The sequence below is a fragment of the Nothobranchius furzeri genome, chromosome 4 (assembly GCF_043380555.1).
Source record: "Nothobranchius furzeri strain GRZ-AD chromosome 4, NfurGRZ-RIMD1, whole genome shotgun sequence".
Classification (NCBI taxonomy): Eukaryota; Metazoa; Chordata; class Actinopteri; order Cyprinodontiformes; family Nothobranchiidae; genus Nothobranchius; species Nothobranchius furzeri.
The window spans coordinates 61,692,196-61,713,677 of NC_091744.1; the positions used below are offsets into that span (position 1 = coordinate 61,692,196).

The following is a 21,482-nucleotide window of genomic DNA, read 5'->3' on the forward strand; positions in this document are numbered from 1 at the left end:
TGGTTGGTGAAGAGCAAACACTTCAGTTTTTGAGCCATGAGCTGGACACCCCAACGATTCTGGTTTACAGAGCGTTTATAATATTAGGGTATCAGTCAGAACTCTGACTTTATGATCAATTTTAAAATTTGTACGTTAGGTAAGGATTTCCATCTTGCAAGATCATCTTCCACTTTCTTTAAAAGTGGGATGTAGTTTAGTTTGGTTAGATCTGCTAACTTGGGAGAGACATTAATTCCCAGGTATGTGATATTCCTTGACTCCAATTGTGTATTAATTAAATTGACAAAAGAGAAATTAATTGGTAGAACTGTGGATTTTAACCAGTTTATAGAGTAATCTGAAACTTTTGAAAAAGAGTTTATCAGTTCTATTGAATGAGAGAGAGACGATTGAGAATTCCGGAGAAAGAGTAAAACATCATCTGCATAAAGACTGATCTTATGTTCTGTAAATCTTGGATTAATTCAACAACAAAGTCCACAATAGAGCTTTTATTCAACAAAACATTTGTATTTACACACAGACACATCCAATTTATATTAGATTTAAATGCCTGTCATTACAACACCTGTGTATGAGAGATGGATTAACACAATTTGATCTCTTAACAGAGTCTTTGTTATTCAAATGTGCAGAAATGACAGCATTCAACACTGATTTAAGTTCATCAAAGCCACGTTTTGTCATAAAGCACAGCAGAGATTGACTTTAAAATATTTTGGTGACACGATAAAATTCTCCTCACATAGAACAGAGCAGCCTGTGTGTTAGGAGTCCTTGTAGTAGTTGTTGAAGTTGATGCGAAGCAGAAAGTCCTCTAAGTGAGGCTGATAGCCTCTGTTCACCAGCTTAGTCACCACTGTGGAAAAAAAGGAGCTGTGAGTTCATCCTTTATCCTCGCTTCAGTAAAGAATTCACACCAGCTAATAGTCGGATGCTAATGATGATGCACTTTAACGCTGATGACAAAACTTCTCTGTCTTCCAAGTCAAAGCTCATAAAAGCCATTGCCTCGCTCATTTATCTGATTAAATTCAAAACAACTTTTCCATTGCAAAGTAAATGGTTTGTATTTGGTATGGTGCCTTCTAGATTCCTGGAACCCCCCCAAGGCACACAATCAGTCATTCACCCATTCACACACACATTCACACCCCAGTGGTAATGAGCTATGATGTAGCCACAGATGCCCCCGGGCACAATGACAGAGGCGAGTCTGATGTACAATGGCGCCACCGGTCCCTCCGAACACCACTAGCAGGCAAGGTGGGTTAAGCGTCTTGCCCAAAGACACTACAGACTGAGCGGGGCTCGAACATGCAACCTTCCGATTACGGGACAAGCACTTAACTCCTGTGCCACCATTGCCCCCACAAAGTATTCCATTACAGCCTTTCTGACTTAAAGTTCATCAATTGAAGCAAAAATCCAGATTATTTTCTCAGAGGACACCATCTAGAGGCAGAAAAACATACTGCACCACAATAGGGCTGCAACAAACGATTATTTGGATAATCGATTAATCGGATGGGGTCTCGACACGATTAATCGATTAATCGGATTACATGGGGAAATTTTTAAAAACTGCTAGGGAAACGTTATTTCTCTCCTTCCTTCACTTTATTTAACACAACATTATTAGAAAACAGTTCAATAGCAGAAAAACAACATGCCATCACCTAAATTGTCTTATAAGGTGTATAGACAGAGACCCTAAGCTACATCTATCTGTGACCTAAAATGCTTGGTCCAAGTTAAACAGCTTAAGGGCAATTCTCATCTGTTTTGTTTGATCTCATCTGTTGACATTTATTTTAAATGTAATTAAACATAGGCTGTGAATTAATCAAAATTGATCACTATTTCCAAAAATGACTGAAAAAATACCAAATAAAACAAAAGTAAATGAATGCCATTCTCCTTGCGATGATGCCCTGGGCAACTGCCATAAAGTCACATCAAGAAATGCTGCTGATCATTCCAATGATCCCAAATAGACTCACATTAGGCCACATGAAAGCAACTGAACCCAAAAATATATTAACCAGTATATAACTGCACTCTCACACAACACGCCTGCAGCAACAGTTAGGACTCCTCCCTCCCTTTTAAAAGCGTTTTTGCTTCCGAGGACATTGTGGTTGTAAAACCACATGCTAGTAGTCTGGCCCCGGTGTGATCAACCAGTTTCTGCGGGAATGTGACGGCGGAACCAGGGCCAGATTAACACTTTGTTGTACCCTGGGCAACAATATTCAAGGGCTCCATCATCACGACCCGAGGATCACCATAATGTGGTCACATACAGAATATTTTACTGTAATATGCAGTAAATATACTCAATACTTGAATGCCTGACAACACGTAACCCGCCCAGAGTAACCTTTGACCCACCTCGTGTGGACTGACCAATGAGGAGAGGGTCTTAACTTGAGGCCCTCTCTTCATTGGTCAGTCTGCATGAGACTGACTCTCAACTGACATTCAGTCGTAGGCAGCAAAGCGTCTCTGTGCAGCGCAAAAGCCCGGGTGGACAGTTTGTTTAATGTAGGGTGATCATATTTCCATTTCCAAACAAGAGGACAGGGGATCTGTGCCTATGACGTCACACTATGGCAACGCCACACAAACCATGTTGGGACCCATTTTTTGTAAGAACTAAATTAATATCAGATTCTGCCAATAAAAGGGCTCTAAAACAATTCATATGTAAATATTTTGCATATTTAATGCAAAATCTCATTTTTATGCTTTAGTGCTGCAACAAGGTTTTATTAATAATAAATTATTATACCTTTTGTTTTACTACAGCATCGGTAAGCTTCCTGTGCACAGATTATTAAGGATGCTTGTTTCAGCTGTGAGATTAGACGATAGGATCAATGATAAAATAAGTTGTCACTCACTCCATGGAAACTTTCAGAGAATCCACAAATAGTGGCTTTCAAATGGTTTTGTTACTTTTTGCAAGTTTAGAAAAGAAGCAGATGAGACAGCGTGTCTGATAATTTAGTTTTTCATCTGATAACATTTGAACATGTCAGTAATGTCTGAGGGGCTTTTATAAACACTGTATAACTAACACTCCTGGAGAGGGCATCAATTACACAGAGGCTTCTGGGGAGCCCAGTTATGGGGGGGGGGGGGGGGGGGGGGACATTTTGCCTTGGCCCCCAAAATGTCTTGAAACGGCCCTGGGTGTGTGACTGAGTTTTGAAGGTGATCTGAATTGTATCAGATGTATAAATATGACATGTGCATAACTTATTGTTTTTTACTGGTAAAAACGTGTAGTGGAGATAAATCTACCTACATTTTACTTTGTTTTCTTGTTTTTATTTAACTATTTTCCTGTCCTGTCTGTCTCTCATCTTCCTGCATCTCCTCATAATTCTCCAGAAAATCTGTTGCCTGGATTCTTACTTTTTCACCTCATCAGTTACTTTTGAGCAGATCAAAGAGATCTCCTGACCGCAAAGCGGAGAGCGCGTTTTCGATGCTGCGTGAGGTGAAATCACCACAGCACAGGTGATGAGCTCCGCAGCAGAGCGCTTCAGGCACAAATAAGACAGAAAATAGAGAACATGTGCAGACAAGAACGATCGTGTGCTAATTATAGTTTTTTGGTTGCGCCACTTTGAGAATGGACCGTGCGCTGGAAGCAGCTGCCTGGATCGCTGTGCAACAATGCGGAACCGGTTCGCAGCAGCGCAAGTCTGCAGGCTCTCCCTCGCGCTGATCTGCCTGTACCGGCTCTCCCTCACGCTGATCTGCGGCTCTCCCTCGCGCTGATCTGCGGCTCTCCCTCGCGCCGATCTGACTTGCTCTGGTCTGCGCGCAACGGTGGGCGGGAGGGGGGGGGGGGGCGCTTTTGGAAGAGTTGTGCGACACAACGAATCGATGACGCAATTCGTTGCCAACGCTTTTAGTAATCGATTTTCATCGAATTCATCGATTCGTTGTTGCAGCCCTACACCACAAGCCCCTCTCCCTACTTCTGTGTTTACAGATGGAAGCAACGCCTCTTTGTGCACGTGCATCTCTAGCTGGCCAGCAGAGCTTAAACACTGTGTTTTTACAGTTGTTATTCTCGTGTTTGGAGTCTTATTTCCTGATATTGGGACATCTTGCCTCTGATTGGCTAACAGCAACGTAACTCTACCACTGACTCAGTTTGATCCACCAACAACACAAGCCTGGAGCAGTGTCGTGTTGTGGAGTTGCTAATGCTAATGGTTAGCTTCTACTAGCTGGGATATTCTCTGCTGCTTCCAGGACGCTAAACCAACATCAGCCTTCCCCATAAGGAGCCAAGATGGGTGAGTCCATGAATGCAAGTGTTTATTGTGATGTGCACTGGCGTTCCTAATTCAAGTGTTTTCCCATCTATTTTCCATTGGCAGCTAATGCAGGAAATAGGGGTAGCCTAAACGTGAAACTCAGAGTGACTGATCAACTTTCAAAAATAACAAGTAAAAAAACTTTTTCTAAGTGAACTTGCTCTTTAAACGTTAAACAACATCAGCCCTTGTCTCGTAATAACAAGTTTAGTTCCTGCTGAAAGCTAATGCTGCTAAAGCCTTGCCTTTCCGTCAGTGGTCTGTTCAAGTCTGCTCTTACCTTTAAACAGGAAGTGAGAGTAGTACTTGAAGGTGTTGTATGACTGCTGCATGGCAATAAAGCTGGGGTGCACCGCCTCCCCCTGTTGGTTGCCCCAGGGCTGTGCAATCAGCTGCGCCCGAAATTTAAGGATCAAGCTGAAGATGCTGTGGATGATGTTCATCACTGGAGCTGCTTTCTCTGTCAACAGACCCCTGGGGATGAGGACCCCACAGGGAAAAGGTCAAAGTTCAAGTGGAATTAAAGAAAACTTTTCCTACATGCCCCATTATTATAATGCACCCAGTGTGACATTAAGAACCTCTGCTGATTAATTCATCCAGAGACTAAATCATTCATTGGGCTCACCAGATAGTCTCACATCTATCTGGAATTCAAATGAGTGTTATGAGAAGGAGGAGCTGATTTAATGTGAGATCATGGGAGTGAAGTGTGGCAGATAAACAATGTGTCAAACATTTATTTCTCTTCGGTCTCCTGATGGCCAGATTTGATGAAGGACTGAAGGTTTTTGAGGTTTAATGGGCTCAACACATGGGAGGCGACAAACGACCGCGATCAGCGAAATTTGTCGCTGTCGCTTTTATTACCTGACACACGGGAGGCGACCTGTGGCAGCGGCCAGCGGCAAAGCAGTCTACGTGTTCTGTTCCCTGGCGAAATCGAAACATCCGTAGTTTTGTTTGGCTGTGTCAGGTTGGAGGGAATTAAGGTTATTTAAGCGGTTCAGAGTTAATAAAGCGGTAGATATGATGTTTCACAAGGTGCTGCTAGAGTTATGTGAAATCTTACTTCTGATTTTACTATAAAACATAATAATAATCAACTTCTCCTTCATGTTTGCTCGGAGATGTACGGAGCATCCTGTCCGCTCATTGGTCAGTGAATGAAACCTCCGTTGATTGGTCCCCGTCCGAGCGACAGCGATGAAAAGTTGAAAATGTTTCAACTTTCTGGGATCGCGTCGCTGGGTTGCCTGTGCACGACACGTGCACGAGTGCAAAATTTCACACGCATGTTTTTCGCGTTTCGCTTGGTAGGAGAGAGACCCGCGATTATCGCTTTGTCGCGCACGTCTCATTGAAAATGAATGGAGGAGAGGCGATGTTGCCTCCCGTGTGTCAAGCCCATAACACGGTAGACGTTTCACATTCGGGGCGAAGGTTTAGTAGATTTTATTCTGTTCATCATACTGAAACATAAACTGAATGTAACTAAGAAAATTAAAGGAAAACATAAAAACATTTGTGAATGTATGATTATTACCTTACATTATGGTAAAGGGCCTGTATGATATAGCACCTTCTAGAGTCCTAGAACCCCTCCCCAAGAAGCTTTACAACACAATTGGTCATTCACCCATTCACACCCTGGTGGTGAGGGGCTACAATGTAGCCACAGCTGCCCTGGTGCGCACTGACAGGCGAGGCTGCTGAGCACAGGCGCCGCCGGTTCCTCTGAACACCACCAGCAGGTGAGGAGGGTTACGTGTCTTGCCCAAGGACACGACTGTGACAAACTGAGTGGGATTCAATCCCACAACCATCCAGCTATGAAACAGGCACTTAACTCCTCTGCAGTTATAAATTAAAACAGAACAGTTCAACTGTAGATTTTTTGGTGTGGACATTAAAGGATTAAAGACAAACTCTCTTAAGCATTTCTTTTAGGGATAAGTTCCAGCTCTCACCTGAAGATGGCTCTGTTGAGATAGTCGGCGTGTGTGCGGTGTATGGCATCCAGGTCGTTGGCAGTGGCAAGCTTGGCCGTGAACTCAGTCCAGGACACTTGCAGGATCTGGCTGGTGATGTAACCCTGAATGACTTTGACGAAATGCTGCATCTCGTGTCTGTACAGCTGCAGCTGGCGGAACTGCACGGAGCGACCTGCACCTTTCACCAGGGCTGAGGCGCACGGAGAACAGAGACGTTAAAATTAGAGCCGCAGGGCAAAAAGGGGGGAGAAAATGCTAATCACAGCCATGAGATTATGCTTGTATGAACAAAAAAAAAAAGACTTTGGAGCCCTGGAAACAGCTGACAAACTCACATTCTGCTTTATGTTCAATAAAAGTAAAACAATGGGACTTAGTAACAAGATAAACCAGCATAAAGAGATGTAGAGAGATATATTTAGATGTTTTGCTATGCCAAAAACTGTGTTGTATGTAATCATTAAAACTACACTGTAAACTCCCAAGTTCACATCCTTTTAGTTAGTAACTTTTTTCTTCTCCTCTTTATAAGATGCTCGTATAAAGTCTGCACACCGCCGATCGACCTAATCAAGCCCAGTGAAGCGTGATGTTTACAACAATCCCTCTGCCTGGGCCGGTGCTTTGTATAAATAAATCATAAAAGAATTCCAACATTCCCTCCTATGAATGTTTTATGAGCAGCTAAAGCACAACAGGAAGAATCTGATGCTCTGAGGCGAGCTGGAGTCCGAGCCGGGATCAGCTCCCGTTTCCCTCACCTGTCTTCTTGAGGTGGAACCAAACGTCCCTGAGGCTCCACACCATGTGTTTGAGCTGCAGCAGGAATGAAAACAAGCGGTTGTACTTGTTCATGCAGCTGTCCGTGATGATGATATTCAACGGCCAGTCCACCTGAGGGGAAACGCGAAGGGCAGGGAAAGAAGTTAAATAAAAAAAGACGGGGATGTGACGCTGACAGAGCCTGTTGGATTTAAAAAACAGAAAGGTGGAAGGAAAGTTGAGCAAAAAATTAATAAATAAATTAAAAACAGGTAAAAGAAGAGTAATGAATGACGCCAGGCAAGAGGAGAAAGGTGTGAAGCCACAGACGCTGATAAGGAAGGTGAGAGGATTTTGAGGGGAAGGCTGTGTGGTGGCAGACGAGGGGGGAGAAATATGACAACATAAAAAGGCAAAACATGTGAAGCAAGTGTTAAAGATAAGGAGTTCTGGGAATCAGGGAGCAGCAGGAGGTGGAGAGTCAGCAGCTCCAGGAGGGGGAGGTGTGCAGAACGTGAACAGTCTGATGCTGATCTGTTTAAACGTGTGATAAGCTCATCCTCCAAACACACGGCAGTTTGTCAAAACATGGCAGGCTGTCACATTCAAGCTGTCGCTCATGCCGAGACGATGTCAGGGTCCACTCCATCAAAGCTCACACTGCCTCACCTTGTAGCGCAGCTCCAAACAGTTGAGGGAGTCCGGGGCGTGAGGATGGAAGGTTTGCGGGAGGAAGCGGAGGGCGAAGGTGAAGTTGGAGGCTAAAGGCGTGTCCCCGTGCAGGCTGTACTGTAGAGCTTTACTGAGGATAGAGTTGAGCACCAGAGGAGTCAGCAGCTCCCCCGGGGTCTGACCACTGCCCATCTGAGAGGACACACACAGTCCAGACCAATAAACACGTTGTTAGGACTTAAGTGTTTCTCTCACAGAAGCACAACCGGGAGATGATTACGAGATTAGCTTCCTGTGTAGCTGAAGGTGTGCCAATCAGTGAAATTAGTGCTTTGGCTGGATAAACAACACCTTCTGTCTCATGAGCCTCAAGAGGCAGATGTACATGAATGTTTCTGCAGAACAGCACCGAGGTGTTAGAGGAGGCTGTGCTTGTTGTTGGGAGACAGGAAGCTTCAGTCTGGCACTGAGATCCGATTCAGAACACTCACAAGCAGCGACACCACTCCAACTTGCAGTTCTCTGTCGTGTGTGTGTGTGTGAACTTATCTCCATTACTCTTATAAAAAGTATTCACTATATTAATGAACAGGATGCTGCGTTTTCCTTAAAAACACCTGAGGAGCGAACTATCCAGCTATAGAAATGACAGGTTCAAGAATTACACCACATGCAGCCAGAGACAATAAACACCCTCACTAAAGCAGAAATGTAAGAAAAAACATGTTTACTTATTCTTAACTACAGCTTACAAACACTCGATGAGAGGAAATCTCTGATTAGTCACAAGCTAAAAGCAGATGAAGCGGAGATCATACATCACTAAAACTTAAATAAATATCATATTAAAGGGATGCTTTGTAACTTTTTCATATTTTTAAATCATTCTCTTGAGCCAGTATGTGCTAAAATGACCTGTCACAGGCCACTTAGCCCCAATCGCCCCGTGTGGCCAGAATATTCCATTTACAACTTCGCTCTGTTGGAACTTAACATACCTCACACTACAGTCTGGTTCCAGCACATTTCCTGCAATTTAGTGACAAATCACTCCTGCAGACACTAATGAAGACTGAGGAGAAATTTCAGCTGGTAGATTACGGTTAGATTTAGATTAGATTAAAGGCTAGATATAAACCATTGGATTAAAGACTAACGATCAGCGAGGAGATACGTTTTGTTTTTGGTTCTACAAATGGACACTGGGGGGTGCTAAAAGTAAGCCAAAAGTGCCTAGTTCACCTTTAAAGGCCTCTCATATCTTGAAGAAGTTCTAACCCCGCACTGCCTTTCATGTCAAGAATTTAAACTAATATTTTGTGCTGTGGATGTGACTGGCTCTACTACCTCCATCTGTAAAACTGATTAACAGCCATGTTTATGGTTTTTAAGGTCGGCTGGCTGAAGGAACCACCTTGAGTTAACTTCAGAAGTTTATCAGTTGTCTAATAATTACTTTTTAAAGGTTTAATGAAACCCATTCAGTGGTTTATGAGACATTTTTGATAAACACACACACACACACACACACACACACACACACACACACACACACACACACACACACACACACACACACACACACACACACACACACACACACACAGAGAGAGACAAAAGCATCATTGCCTTCCTTTCAACTTGACAGCACAAGGTTTTGTGTGTGGACTAAAATGAATGTCCAAGATCTACCCTGTTGAAGCTACACAGATGCCATCAACACAAAAGAGTCACCTTCTCAAATATCAGATCACTGAGTGACTGTGCAAACTCTCCATCCTCCATCAGCAGGAAGTGGCGCAGGGCCTCGAAGTGTCGTTCCACTCCCAACCCCACAAAGAAGTAGTCCACCGCAGCCTTATTCACCAAAGACACGCTGAGAAGGGAGGAAAGAGAGGAGAACTGAACCTTATTACACATCAACCTTCATTGTTTCCAAGGTATTTTTACAGATGTGTGATTCTGGAAAGGCAGCACCAAACATTTAAGGCTTAATTATCTTAGCATTATTTTAAAATGTGCTTCCCCTGACATTGCATTAGGCTTAATAGAATGGATGAGTCATCAAAAGTTCATATGGGAAAGGTGTAATTCCTCCTCCTGCGGCGCCGCTTCAGACGGACTCACTGTGTGATGAGCGGCGCGGTGACAGAGTGTTTTATCAGTACAGGAAGAGAGACCATCTCACTGAGATGGACAGCTGTGGTGTCTGTGGCTCTGCGGAGTGTGGGGTCCACAGGAAGTCCCCAGGGGCCCCGAGTCACCTGCTTCAGCAGCTGACACTCAGGAGACAGAGCTGTGTGAGAGGGAGAGGCGACAGGCTGAGGAAATGTGGGGAGCTGCTTTACATAACGTCTGCGACAGTAAAACATAGATGTCAAATGCAAGACATGTGAATTTTTAACCTGATTCTGATAAACATAAATCATTTTCTCAAATTTCTTTCTCGGCCAAACAATTTTATTTGACCTGAATCAGCTGGGCTGAAGAAAGCTGCTCTACTTGCTTTGTCCTTCTGGATATTTATAGAAAGCTGCATAAATAATTCTGGTTTCCGACTTTGATCAGCGGATGGGAGATGTGTTCCGCCGTGCAGATGCTGATTGGGTTAGGCATGACGACTCGCTGCATGAATGAACTACAAATAAAGAGTGAAAAGGAAAGAATCCGAGTGTAACGAAGCATGGCACACCCCACCCAACCATAAATCTGGTTTTCATAAACCATTACTGCTTTTGATGGAAAAGGAGAGAGGCTGCAGTGATCATGTAGCACCACAAATCGGTACCCAATCATCTCAGATTTGGCTGAGATTGGGTGGGGTGGGGGGTGTCACTCGCATGCGTCTGTTTCAGCACAGAGAGTTTGGTCAGAGAAAGAAAGCAGATTCAGACGACAGGATTTGGAGTCTTATTTACTGATATTTGGACATCTCGCCTTGCATTGGCCAACAGCAACGTGACTCTACCACTGACTTTGCTTTGCAATTTTGATGTTTTATCACCACAACTATCCCAAGCCTGGAGATGTTCTGCTGTGTGGTGGAGCTGCTAGTGCTAACAGTTAGCTTCTGCTAGTTGAGACATTTGCTGCGGTTTCCCTTGATGCTAAACCAACGGCCGCCTTCCTCGTCATGAGCCAATATGGGCGAGTCTAAGCGACAGGTTGACGAAGAACTGTCGGGCTTTTCAAATCCTAGAGTTTTACCGTCTATTTTATTTCAAATCTAATGCAGGAGATAGGTGTAGGAGACTATTCTGATCTTCAGCCTGCATGAAAAACCAGTCAGTGACCAATAATTTTCAAAAAGAATACGTAAACAATGGTTTCTCAACACTAAAGTGTTTTTAACACTTTAAGCTGTTGCTTTCAAAACTGGGTTCAGTAGTTCTTTAGTTAAAAACTTGAGTAACTTCTCATTGGAAAACACTCTTTAGCCCTCTGCTGACCAGAAACTGCACTTAAGTGTTTTGGGGTTTAGGTAGTAACACTGGTGGGAGGTCTACCTGTTTTACAGTAACAGCTGTTTACGGCGCCTGTGGCTCATATAAAGAACAGCAGTTAGCTTTTCAAATTCGCCAACTGAAAAGAAAGAGAAGCATTTTGCAGGTTTTTTTTGGCATCATGGTAGAACTTGGAAGTAAAAGCAAGAGAGTAATTTATTTTGGAGGGAAAGCAAAGAGCTAAAGCCAGAGTGAACATCGGCACGGCCTACAGTCGTTTGAGGAAGCTGAAGGAGGCTATGAAATCATGGAATGATGGTGACCTGGCTTTGTTGCTACTGGACTAAGTAATCATATTTTTTCTCCAACTGTGTGGATCTCTTTACTTTGTGGCTTATTCAGTATCAGTTGGCTTGTGTTAGCGCTAGCTACAGCAGGCTGCGACACAGTTATTTACAACAGTTTTAATCCCGCTTTGAAACAGTAGAAGGGAGAAGCGTGAAACTTATTATGCCTTAAAGACTTTACTAAAGGGTTAACTACACCCTACTTAACCCTCTTCAACACAGCTGAAGCTACATTACGTTGTTTTCTCTCAGGGATAAATAAAGTTTTCTGGATTTCAATAACAGCCTAAGCCGTTTTATTTGAATATAAAGTAGAACCGGTTCTGAACCGGAACTTAATCTGTAATACTTGTTATCAGGTTCCTACAGGATTTACACACCATGGTATGCAGATTCATTCAAGTTTCATTCATCTTGTGAGAGTCAACACGATAAGGGACCAGTGTGAGCCAGTAGCACATTTTCCACTCACTCATCAAGTTGTAGCAGTCTTCATAATGTTCCACTTGGTACCGAGAGGCTAAAGCCATAAGGTATTCCTGCTCCGACTTCTCCCCAGGAGATAAAACAGAACCAGACATCCAGCATCCAGTCCCTTCAACAAGCTGCTCAGTGGGGCTTCCACACCCTGGAGAAGAATATTGAAAACGTGTTCATCTTTGTAGGTTCAGGAACATCATTTATTTTGAAATTGACATTGACTTTTTAAAGCAATCCAGTTGAAAATTCTTCTACTTTACATTAAAAATATTAGTGACAAATTTCCTTTCACATCAGATTCTTCCTTCAGCTTCATATTTTCCTCTTTAGTCTACAATGTTGTGCCCAACTGTTTAGTACCTTTATTGTCCAAGTCTTTTGTCTTCAGCTGGTGCTTGGAGTCTCTCCCTTTCACCACACACCCAACCCCCAGTGAGGAGTCTGACGAGTGTCCGTAGGCGCTGCCTAGTGAAGCAGCAGGAGGAGCTGCTGTCCCCAACACCACACACCCGACTCCCAGGGTCGAGTCTGACGAGTGGCCGTAGGCGCTGCCTGGCAGCGGTGATGGAAGCTGATCCACTTTGGAGACGACGCATCCGACACCTAAGTTAGAGTCTGATGAATGACCATGGGTGCTGCCGGGTAATGGCGAACGTTTGGGCTCATCTCCTAAAACCACACATCCAACACCTAAGGCTGAATCTGAGGAGTGTCCATAGGAACTTCCAGGCAAAGCGGAGGAGGGTGGCTCTGCTCCTGAAACCACGCAGCCCGGCTGAAGGGAGCAGTCAGAGACATGACCGTGTTTGCTCAGACGAGGTCTTGCTTCACTTACGTTGGACACAAACTCACCTACTGTAATATGAGCATCTGAGGAGTGTCCATGAATACTGGGAGCAGGACGCAGAGACACAAAGTCTGAAGCGTTGTCCCCAACCTTTATATGAGAATCTGAGATGTGGCCATGGACACTGGGTGGCAGCAGAGAAGCTGTTATGTCCGATACGAGCTCCCCAACTTTGATGTGGGCCTCAGAAACGTGGCCGTGGACATTAGGAGTTGGGAGACGAGGGACAAATTCAGAAACATTTTCCCCAATTTTGATGTGAGCATCAGACGAGTGTCTGTGTGTCCTGGAGGACGGTGGAGGAGCACTCGCACCGGAAACATTTTCTCCGATCTTGATGCGTGAGTCTGAGGCATGACCATGAACATCTGGGGAGGGAGCAGCTACCTCTGATACATAATGTCTAGTCTTTATGTGAGCATCTGAGTAATGTCCATGGAAGGAGGACTGACAGACATCAATGACACAAGCAGTGGAGACTGAACTCTTGATGTCTGAGAGAGAAATCCCTTCAGCAGCTTTATCTGGAGCCTCTGAGCTGTGGAGTTGATTGTTTGCCTCTAAAGGTTTTCCGTCATCAGAACAACGTATGAGTGCAGTGTGACCACCTGGATGTTTGTCATCTTCTGTTGCTATGGCAGCCAAGGCACCATCAGCCAGACCTTCTCGAGACATATGTTCTTTGAGTGGATTTAGGTTTTGGATCAGCTCAGGCTGGACTGCAGCCCCCCAACGAGGTCTGGACTGGACCGAGGCTTGGCCAACAATACCTTCAAGTGGACTATAGGGGGCGCTAAAGTCATACTCTACAAGATGTGCAGCAGGGCCGGCTTCAGGCAGGTCAGAACCAATCCCTTCCAGGGCTTTATCCACTTGCTGACTGTCAGGCTTTGGTGATTTAGGGAGAAGGTCACCGATGTCAACGTCCTCAGAGATGAGAGCAGCTTCTGCTGTAGATGAACCCTGTGGGGGGGGCACAGTCTCAGCTGACTGCTCCTCCTGAGGAGGCAAACGACGCAAGCAAGAAGTTGGAATTTGACCACATTTCTAGAAGAATAACTGAGAAAAGTGTAGAATAAAAATATTATTACATGTGTTTGTTGTGCTGCGGGAACAGCTGGTAATACATCGGGGGGTCTCTCCTCGGCTAAAGGGTAATTCTCCAGCATTGTCTGCAAAACAATGCCAAAAGCTTTGATTAAAGCTAATTTAGTCATAAAATATACCAAGTCATGCATCCTTCATCCTAGAAGACAAATTGATTATCTGATGCAGGAAGATCATTTTAATACAACTTAACAGGACAGTGTACATTTTGGCAATCTAGATAGATTTCCTTAGAAAGGTAGGGTAAGACGTTGGCCTTGGCGTAGGATTAGCTGTACAAAGTTTATCAGTCTCATTTTCTGTGTGTGTATTTATCACAAACTTGAATTTTCTGCCTGTCAAGCATGAAGAAGTGGGCCCGGGCTTGGCTGAGTCTCATTCGCTGCACTCTCCATAGGGCCCGTCTCTCCCTGCGAGCTGCGTCCTCTGATAAACGGCTGTACTGAGCGATCAGCTCCTTCCTACGGTTAGAGATAGGAACGAAAAGTAGACGTTGACAAGAGAGTTTAAACACAGCAACATGGAATCCCCAGCAAGCGCGTTAGTACACTAGAATCGGATTTAAATTTAAATGTATTCATTAATTTGATGCTCAGATTTCTCATCAGATTTGTGAATTATTTTATTTCCTGACTCTCCTAAAAACATAAAAGCAAAGACTCCCTTGGGAAGAAGCAGGAAATTATGTGAAGGGGCTGTTTGAAAAGCTGCAGATGGAAGGTACTCTCAGCTTTGGCTCTCTCCGATCCCCAACATGTAGTCAGGCTGAATAATAACAGCTGGCTGCTTGCATGGCAAACTCCCGATAGCATTTGCCCGTGCCGTGGCATCACCAGTACTCCAAATGTACGGAAACGTGGCAGCAGTCCATCAGCTTGCATATGCCATACCTCAAATGATGTCTAGGCACTTTCAGCATATATTGTACATCAAATAAAATCCTAACATGGACTGTCAAGAATTTGTGACTGCAGAAGCTGTCAGACCTGGCTCTCTGCTCCAGCTGCTCCTCCAGGGCTTGTAGTCTCTTCTCTCTGTCTCTCAGCTCTCTGGCAAAGCTGAAGTCGTCCTCCTCCTGCTTCTTCTTGGCTGCGTTTCTCCACTGCTCACAGATACACAAACACACATACATCACTGCCTTAAGCTTAGAAGCTGTGGCACATTTTCTTTAAATCATGACACTGTTTTCTTCTAAAAGTGTACTTGGATTTTTCTTTAGTGGGAGGTTAGCGGGGAGTACATGTGACAGATGAGCAATTGATGCTTAGAACAGAACCACCGAGTGAGATTTAACTATGTTGAGCTGAAAGTCTAAGTTTAGGATGTTATAAAGGATGCAACGGCTAAATTACCATGGTAACGGAGGTAAATGTCTGGAAAAACTAATTTATTCTTTTCTTGCTTATGTCCCAAGTTTAAAATTAGACTGAAACAGTAAAGATAAAGTCGTAATTACACCAGATCATGAAACTTTTTAAATAAACACCAAATTAAAAACTTCATGATCACCCGATAATGATTAAATTTAGTCATGTATAATCTACAAATATAAGCTAAACACATTTATTCAGATACAGAAAGGCCTTATTAATAACAAAGATATAATTAATTTAATTTGACTAGTCTAAACTGAATTATAGTCTAATAAATATTATTTACAGCCAATGGATTCTAATGTAAAGTGAAAAATCAGTTTAATCACACCACTTATTAAATTATTTTTGCATCATTCTGATGAGAGAACAAAAACAAATGTGAAAAATACATTAGTACTCTCATAAAGTCTGTCCTTAACTTTGAGAGGGAGACCAAAGTAATTAAATCCTAATGTAAAGTAAAGACCAAAGTAGTTCAATGCTAAAGTAAAGACCAAAGTAATTAAATACTAATGTAAAGTAAAGACCAAAGTAATTAAATACTAATGTAAAGTAAAGACCAAAGTAATTAAATACTAATGTAAAGTAAAGACCAAAGTAGTTCAATGCTAAAGTAAAGACCAAAGTACTTAAATACTAATGTAAAGTAAAGACCAAAGTAATTAAATACTAATGTAAAGTAAAGACCAAAGTAGTTCAATGCTAAAGTAAAGACCAAAGTAATTAAATACTAATGTAAAGACCAAAGTAGTTCAATACTAAAGTAAAGACCAAAGTAATTAAATACTAATGTAAAGTAAAGACCAAAGTAGTTCAATATTAAAGTAAAGACCAAAGTAATTAAATACTAAAGTAAAGACCAAAGTCATTAAATACTGAAGTAAAGTAAAGACCAAAGTAATTAAATACTAAAGTAAAGGCCAAAGCAGTTCAATACTAAAGTAAAGACCAAAGTAGTTCAATACTAAAGAACAAAGTAATTAAATACTAAAGACCAAAGTCATTAAATACTGAAGTAAAGTAAAGACCAAAATAATTAAATACTAAAGTAAAGGCCAAAGCAGTTCAATACTAAAGTAAAGACCAAAGTAATTAAATACTAAAGTAAAGACCAAAGTAGTTCAATACTAAAGTAAAGACCAAAGTAATTAAATACCAAAGTAAAGACCAAAGTAGGTCAATACTAAAGTAAAGACCAATGTAATTCTATCCTAAAGTAAAGACCAAAGTAATTAAATACTAAAGTAAAGACCAAAGTCATTAAATACTGAAGTAAAGTAAAGACCAAAGTAATTAAATACTAAAGTAAAGGCCAAAGCAGTTCAATACTAAAGTAAAGACCAAAGTAATTAAATACTAAAGTAAAGACCAAAGTAGTTCAATACTAAAGTAAAGACCAAAGTAATTAAATCCCAAAAGTAAAGACCAAAGTAGGTCAATACTAAAGTAAAGGCCAATGTAATTATATCCTAAAATAAAGACCAAAGTAATTAAATACTAAAGTAAAGACCAAAGTAATTACCGTAAATACTAAAGTCAAGTAAAGACCAAAGTAATTAAATACACCTTGTGGTTACAGAAATATACTGTTTAAAGTGTTGTTAAGTAAGTCAACTGTGTCTCACTAACATTTTTTGTTTATTTTAAAAAAATAGCTTGGGTGCAAATTCTCTTTAACAATTAAAATATGATTAATCAAGATTAATTAATTAATAATTTAATTGGATTAACTTTTTTAATTGCGTTCCATGCCTAGATTTTTATGTGAATGAGTTCTGAGACTACAGTTAAATTTCTGACTTTTTCTGATGTACGGAACAAGAGGCCACGGAATATTCATCCGTCCCCTCAGGTATCTTCCCTAAGACGCTTCTGCCGGAACCGCAAACCCGCAATCCTGGAGGAAGAGAGATAGCGCTAAACACCAGTCGCCATTTTCTAGGTCCAAACATCTTTTGTCGTTCATAACTTCAAATGGCGTTTTTATTTTTGGGACTGTTTCTCCTTCTCTGGTATTACTGAGCCACAAACCTCACACACCAGTGGTGTTCTGTTGCTAAATATGCAAGTGCGTAATGAGTGGAGGACCCAGGGAAGTGTGGCAGTTCAGCGAGACCAACAACTGAATGATCCAAAAGGTGCTTTTGGTCCAAAACGTGTTATTGGCAGAGGTTTTGTGACAAATGCAAGCACACCACTTTATTAATATTTCTTGTTTTGTGTGTTTATAGCTATAGTATGTTAGAACATTGTTAAGAGGCATGACATTTTTAGTTTTTTTTTTTAGTTTTCCAAATTTGCCATTTATCTTTAAATCAGAAATGCAGTTTCCAACATCACCATCTAGAGGCGGAAATATGTGTTGTACATCAAACCCCTCTCTCTACTTTCATGACAGTTTTACAGGTATGATGGGGCTCTTCAAGACTGGCTACACTGCATAACAGTACAAGGTAGGACTGTCACTTGTACGGATTTCTAAATACTCACATGCTTTAACAAAAAATTTGAAGTTGCGTCAAACCAGGTTATGCATAAAAACCACGTTGAACTTGCTTCCTGTAAATAAATGACTTTTTGGCATCTGAAACTGCTGAAACTTTATAATTCAAGTCAAACCAAGAATATAACATTTTTATCCACCTTACTTTGGGAAGGAAGACTTGGTTCAACACAGACTGTGTTAAAGTGACTCGGGGCTGTCGACGGTAATATGGAAAACTTAAGTTTTTGAGGAGTGACTTAAATTTGGAAGGCAAACATTGTCTGTTCTCCAGGTGATTCTGTTCTGAGCAGCGGTTAGCTCGACCCATCCATCAGAGATCCTCCTGTCATCTCCACACTGACAGCCATCTGCTGCAGGTAAAACACTGGTAAGTGCTTCACACCGCCCCACTTAAAAAAAATAAATCTCTTAATCTCTCACCATAACACCCACGTCTTACTTCCTCACACGTCTTTTGTGCACATGCTTGCGAACACACACCCTTTATTTTTAATGCTCTTTCACACTTTACCTCTTGCTCCTGTTCCAAGTGCTGTTTCAGTTCCTCAAAGCGCTCCCGTTTCTTGGCCTCCTCAGCCAGACGCAGTGACACCTGGCGCCCTGCAGGAGGTGAGGCAGATATTGGTGGGCTGTTTACCCCATCCACATAAGAGATGCAAGGCAACAACTCCATCTCCTCCTGCTCTAGCACACGCACAACACAAACAACATCGCCATCTGCCTCACAGACAGCCAAAACGTGCATCAGGCCACACGTTCACCAACACGACCTCACATCTTCTGCAGTATGAAATCATGTGAGGAGTTTGCTTAACTGTGTGAGTGATGATTAAATTTCACAGCCTGAAGAAATGGAAGCTATTCTGATCATTCCTCCCTGCAACTGGCCCAAATGCATCTTCTCTGTCTTCCGAAGGGGGAGAAATAAGTTGGATGAGACGAGGAAATGTGATTTGTTTTAAACCATAGGTAGAGTTGGATGGAAGAGGGCATCAGGAACTGTATAATTCTCCTTCTTACGGTGTGTTTCTGTGTGCTTAAACGTGACACTAACCTCGGATGCTCTCCAGCGTATTTGCTGCCGACTCTCTGACCTGATTGATCAGCTCCTGGCGGACCTGCTCCGTTCGCAGGGCCTAACAACAGACAGGCAAGAAATCATCATTAACAAAGATTTATTCCCCTGCTCAGTGGCTCACCCCCCCCCATCCAGTCACAGCTGCCAGCTGCACACACAGTACAGGCCATGTAAATTAGAGGGGGCTGTAATACAGCAAGGACAAGCCCCAAGGAAGCCCCATCATAATAGATCGTGTAAAAAAGAATTTAAATTAAATATGTGAGAAATGTAACACGCTGCACAACTACTTATATTTGCATCATTACTTGCTCCTCCCTGCTGACAGCGCTGTGCTTTGCAATCCTCTCCATGCGTCCGCGATACACAGCACAGCCTCTCTCAATCTCCTCCACCTCCTGGAGGGAAAAGGTGACAGCGATGCGGGGAACCGGCACCTCCGACCAGCAGATGTAATGCTGTGGAAATGCATTTGGAAAGAAGTTGGTGCTACAGTTTCAAGTGTCAATTTAGACGACTCATCTTGTTGGCATCACGTTTAATAACCTCAAACGTTCATTTAATAAACAAAATATGTCGTAGCAGCTGTCTGTGAGTGTAACTCTTTTTTTACGGCTATAACCAAATGCAGCGAACAAGAAAATCTAGGCTGAAAGGGAGGAGAGCTGATAAAGCAGCTCTGATACAAAAATAATAATCACAATTGTTTTGATTATTTAATATGATTATTCACTGAGTTAGAACACACCATCCAGAGTTCACATTTAAAGAAGGCTGCAGGTTTGCACCAGAGTTGATCTTTTTTTTAATGGTGATTAAAACTCAACAAATTATTATGTTTTTCATTCTAGAAAAATAAAACACTCACTTAATTCTACTTGACCAATACAGACAGCACTGCTATAAATACAGAAAAGAACTGCTACGCGAGCCCAGATGTCTGCATGGTGGCGCAGTGGTTAGCACTGCTGCCTCGCAGCACAAAGGTTGCAGGTTCGAAACTCAGCTCGGCTGCGGCCTTTCTGCGTGGAGTTGCGTGTTCTCCCCATGCATGCGTGGGTTTCCTCCGGGTACTCCGGTTTCCCCCACAGATCACAACATGCCCTATAGGTTATGAATTGTAAGTCGCTTTGGATAAAAGCGTCTGCTAAATGAATAAACATAAACATAAACGTGTCCAAACAGGAAGTGGGTGTGCAAAAAAAGTGTTTTATTCATTATTGTGGTGCTTGGAAATTGGAAACAAAATTAAAGAATGTACGTTTGTTCTGCTATCTTTGCTTGAGCAAACAGTTCAGTTCAATCTTAAAAATGACAAAAAAAATTGTATTATGTTTGACAATTGAGTTTTTTTTTATCGTTTGCAGCCAAAAAACTAATTTGCAATACAATTTCAATTAATTGCACAGCCCTGCTTTCTGGACACCATTACAATCTTACATTTCTCTGTTTAAACGTGGCTCAAGAGAAGCTACATCCATGTTTTGTATCCATCCATCATTTATAACAATCAGGCGCTACAAAGCACGTCATGGAAACAGTACAAAGGGTGCCCTTTCAAAATAAAACCCAAAACTGATCTCTGATGTCTCAGTTCTATTTATAGAAAAATGCAATACATAAACAGAAGGAAATTCACATTGTTCATTAGAGGCCGGCCGATATATTAAATTTTTTTCTATACCGGCCGAAATTATTTTAAAGGTCGATGAAAAAATTATAAAAAATCAGGCACCTGTGTGACCAACTGCCGCCACTTCTAGACTGAAGGAAGAACCCAAAGGACCCGAACACACCATGTTTTAAAATGTTTTGGGTAAGCTTTATGACAAAAATGGCGCAACGAAACAAGAGCCCTCCATCAGCTGATACTGGTGAGAAACAGCAGCGAAACATGTGCAAACCCCCACCCCCGCGCTCACGGAGGAGTGCTGCGGGACGGAGCGCACGACCGCCGAATCCGCCAGGCTTAACTGATTTTCTGGGAGAGGGTGCTCGCTGCAGAACTACAAAGGCGGAGCTGCACCAGAGTCAGCCCCGCCCATTCACGCAAACTCAGCCTAGCCCACTGACTTCTTCCGTTTTTGTTTTTCAACTTTATCGCAAACTAACCTGACCCACATGAATTATGGCTGTTACTAGTTTACAGTCATTAATGCTATGTTCTATGCTCCAATTAAACAAGATAAATATAACTTGCTACATGACAAAGCCTGAATAAATCCCGAAATGAAAAGGTTTCGTTTAGCAAATACCTGCCCACAGCCACTCCAACAAAAACGGCATTCAACAGCATTTAAGGCCATTGAATGGGTTCTGGTAGTCCAGTGGCAAGATTGTCTGACCTAAGTTCTGCTAACCCCTCTGCTGATACTGGTTCGACTCTCGGTGGGGTCAGCAGCTATCTATTTAGCCAGCTGAAACATTTAATTTGTTTATATTTTAGTTGTAATGTTTATTTTCTGCAAAATATTTATGTCTCTAAAAGTTCTTTGAATTTGGTCGTTCCTAAACAGCATTTTAGTTG

General features: G+C 42.3%; 1 protein-coding gene across 1 annotated transcript in view; it reads right to left on the bottom strand.

Annotated features, from left to right (window-relative positions):
* Positions 1 to 479: 479 nt before the first annotated feature.
* Positions 480 to 21,482, bottom strand: part of tubgcp6 (tubulin gamma complex component 6) — a 36,322-nt gene continuing 15,319 nt past the window's right edge. Inside the window, exons 11-25 of the mRNA XM_015964133.3 lie at positions 19,264 to 19,413; positions 18,932 to 19,013; positions 18,389 to 18,477; positions 14,982 to 15,097; positions 14,318 to 14,456; positions 13,980 to 14,060; positions 12,402 to 13,887; positions 12,034 to 12,189; positions 9,899 to 10,067; positions 9,506 to 9,647; positions 7,769 to 7,963; positions 7,099 to 7,231; positions 6,314 to 6,527; positions 4,624 to 4,817; positions 480 to 862 (exon numbers count right to left, since the gene is read on the bottom strand). Coding sequence (XP_015819619.1) covers positions 771 to 862; positions 4,624 to 4,817; positions 6,314 to 6,527; positions 7,099 to 7,231; positions 7,769 to 7,963; positions 9,506 to 9,647; positions 9,899 to 10,067; positions 12,034 to 12,189; positions 12,402 to 13,887; positions 13,980 to 14,060; positions 14,318 to 14,456; positions 14,982 to 15,097; positions 18,389 to 18,477; positions 18,932 to 19,013; positions 19,264 to 19,413 — 3,438 coding nt within the window. The 3' untranslated portion in view covers positions 480 to 770. The remainder of the gene's footprint in view (positions 863 to 4,623; positions 4,818 to 6,313; positions 6,528 to 7,098; positions 7,232 to 7,768; positions 7,964 to 9,505; positions 9,648 to 9,898; positions 10,068 to 12,033; positions 12,190 to 12,401; positions 13,888 to 13,979; positions 14,061 to 14,317; positions 14,457 to 14,981; positions 15,098 to 18,388; positions 18,478 to 18,931; positions 19,014 to 19,263; positions 19,414 to 21,482) is intronic.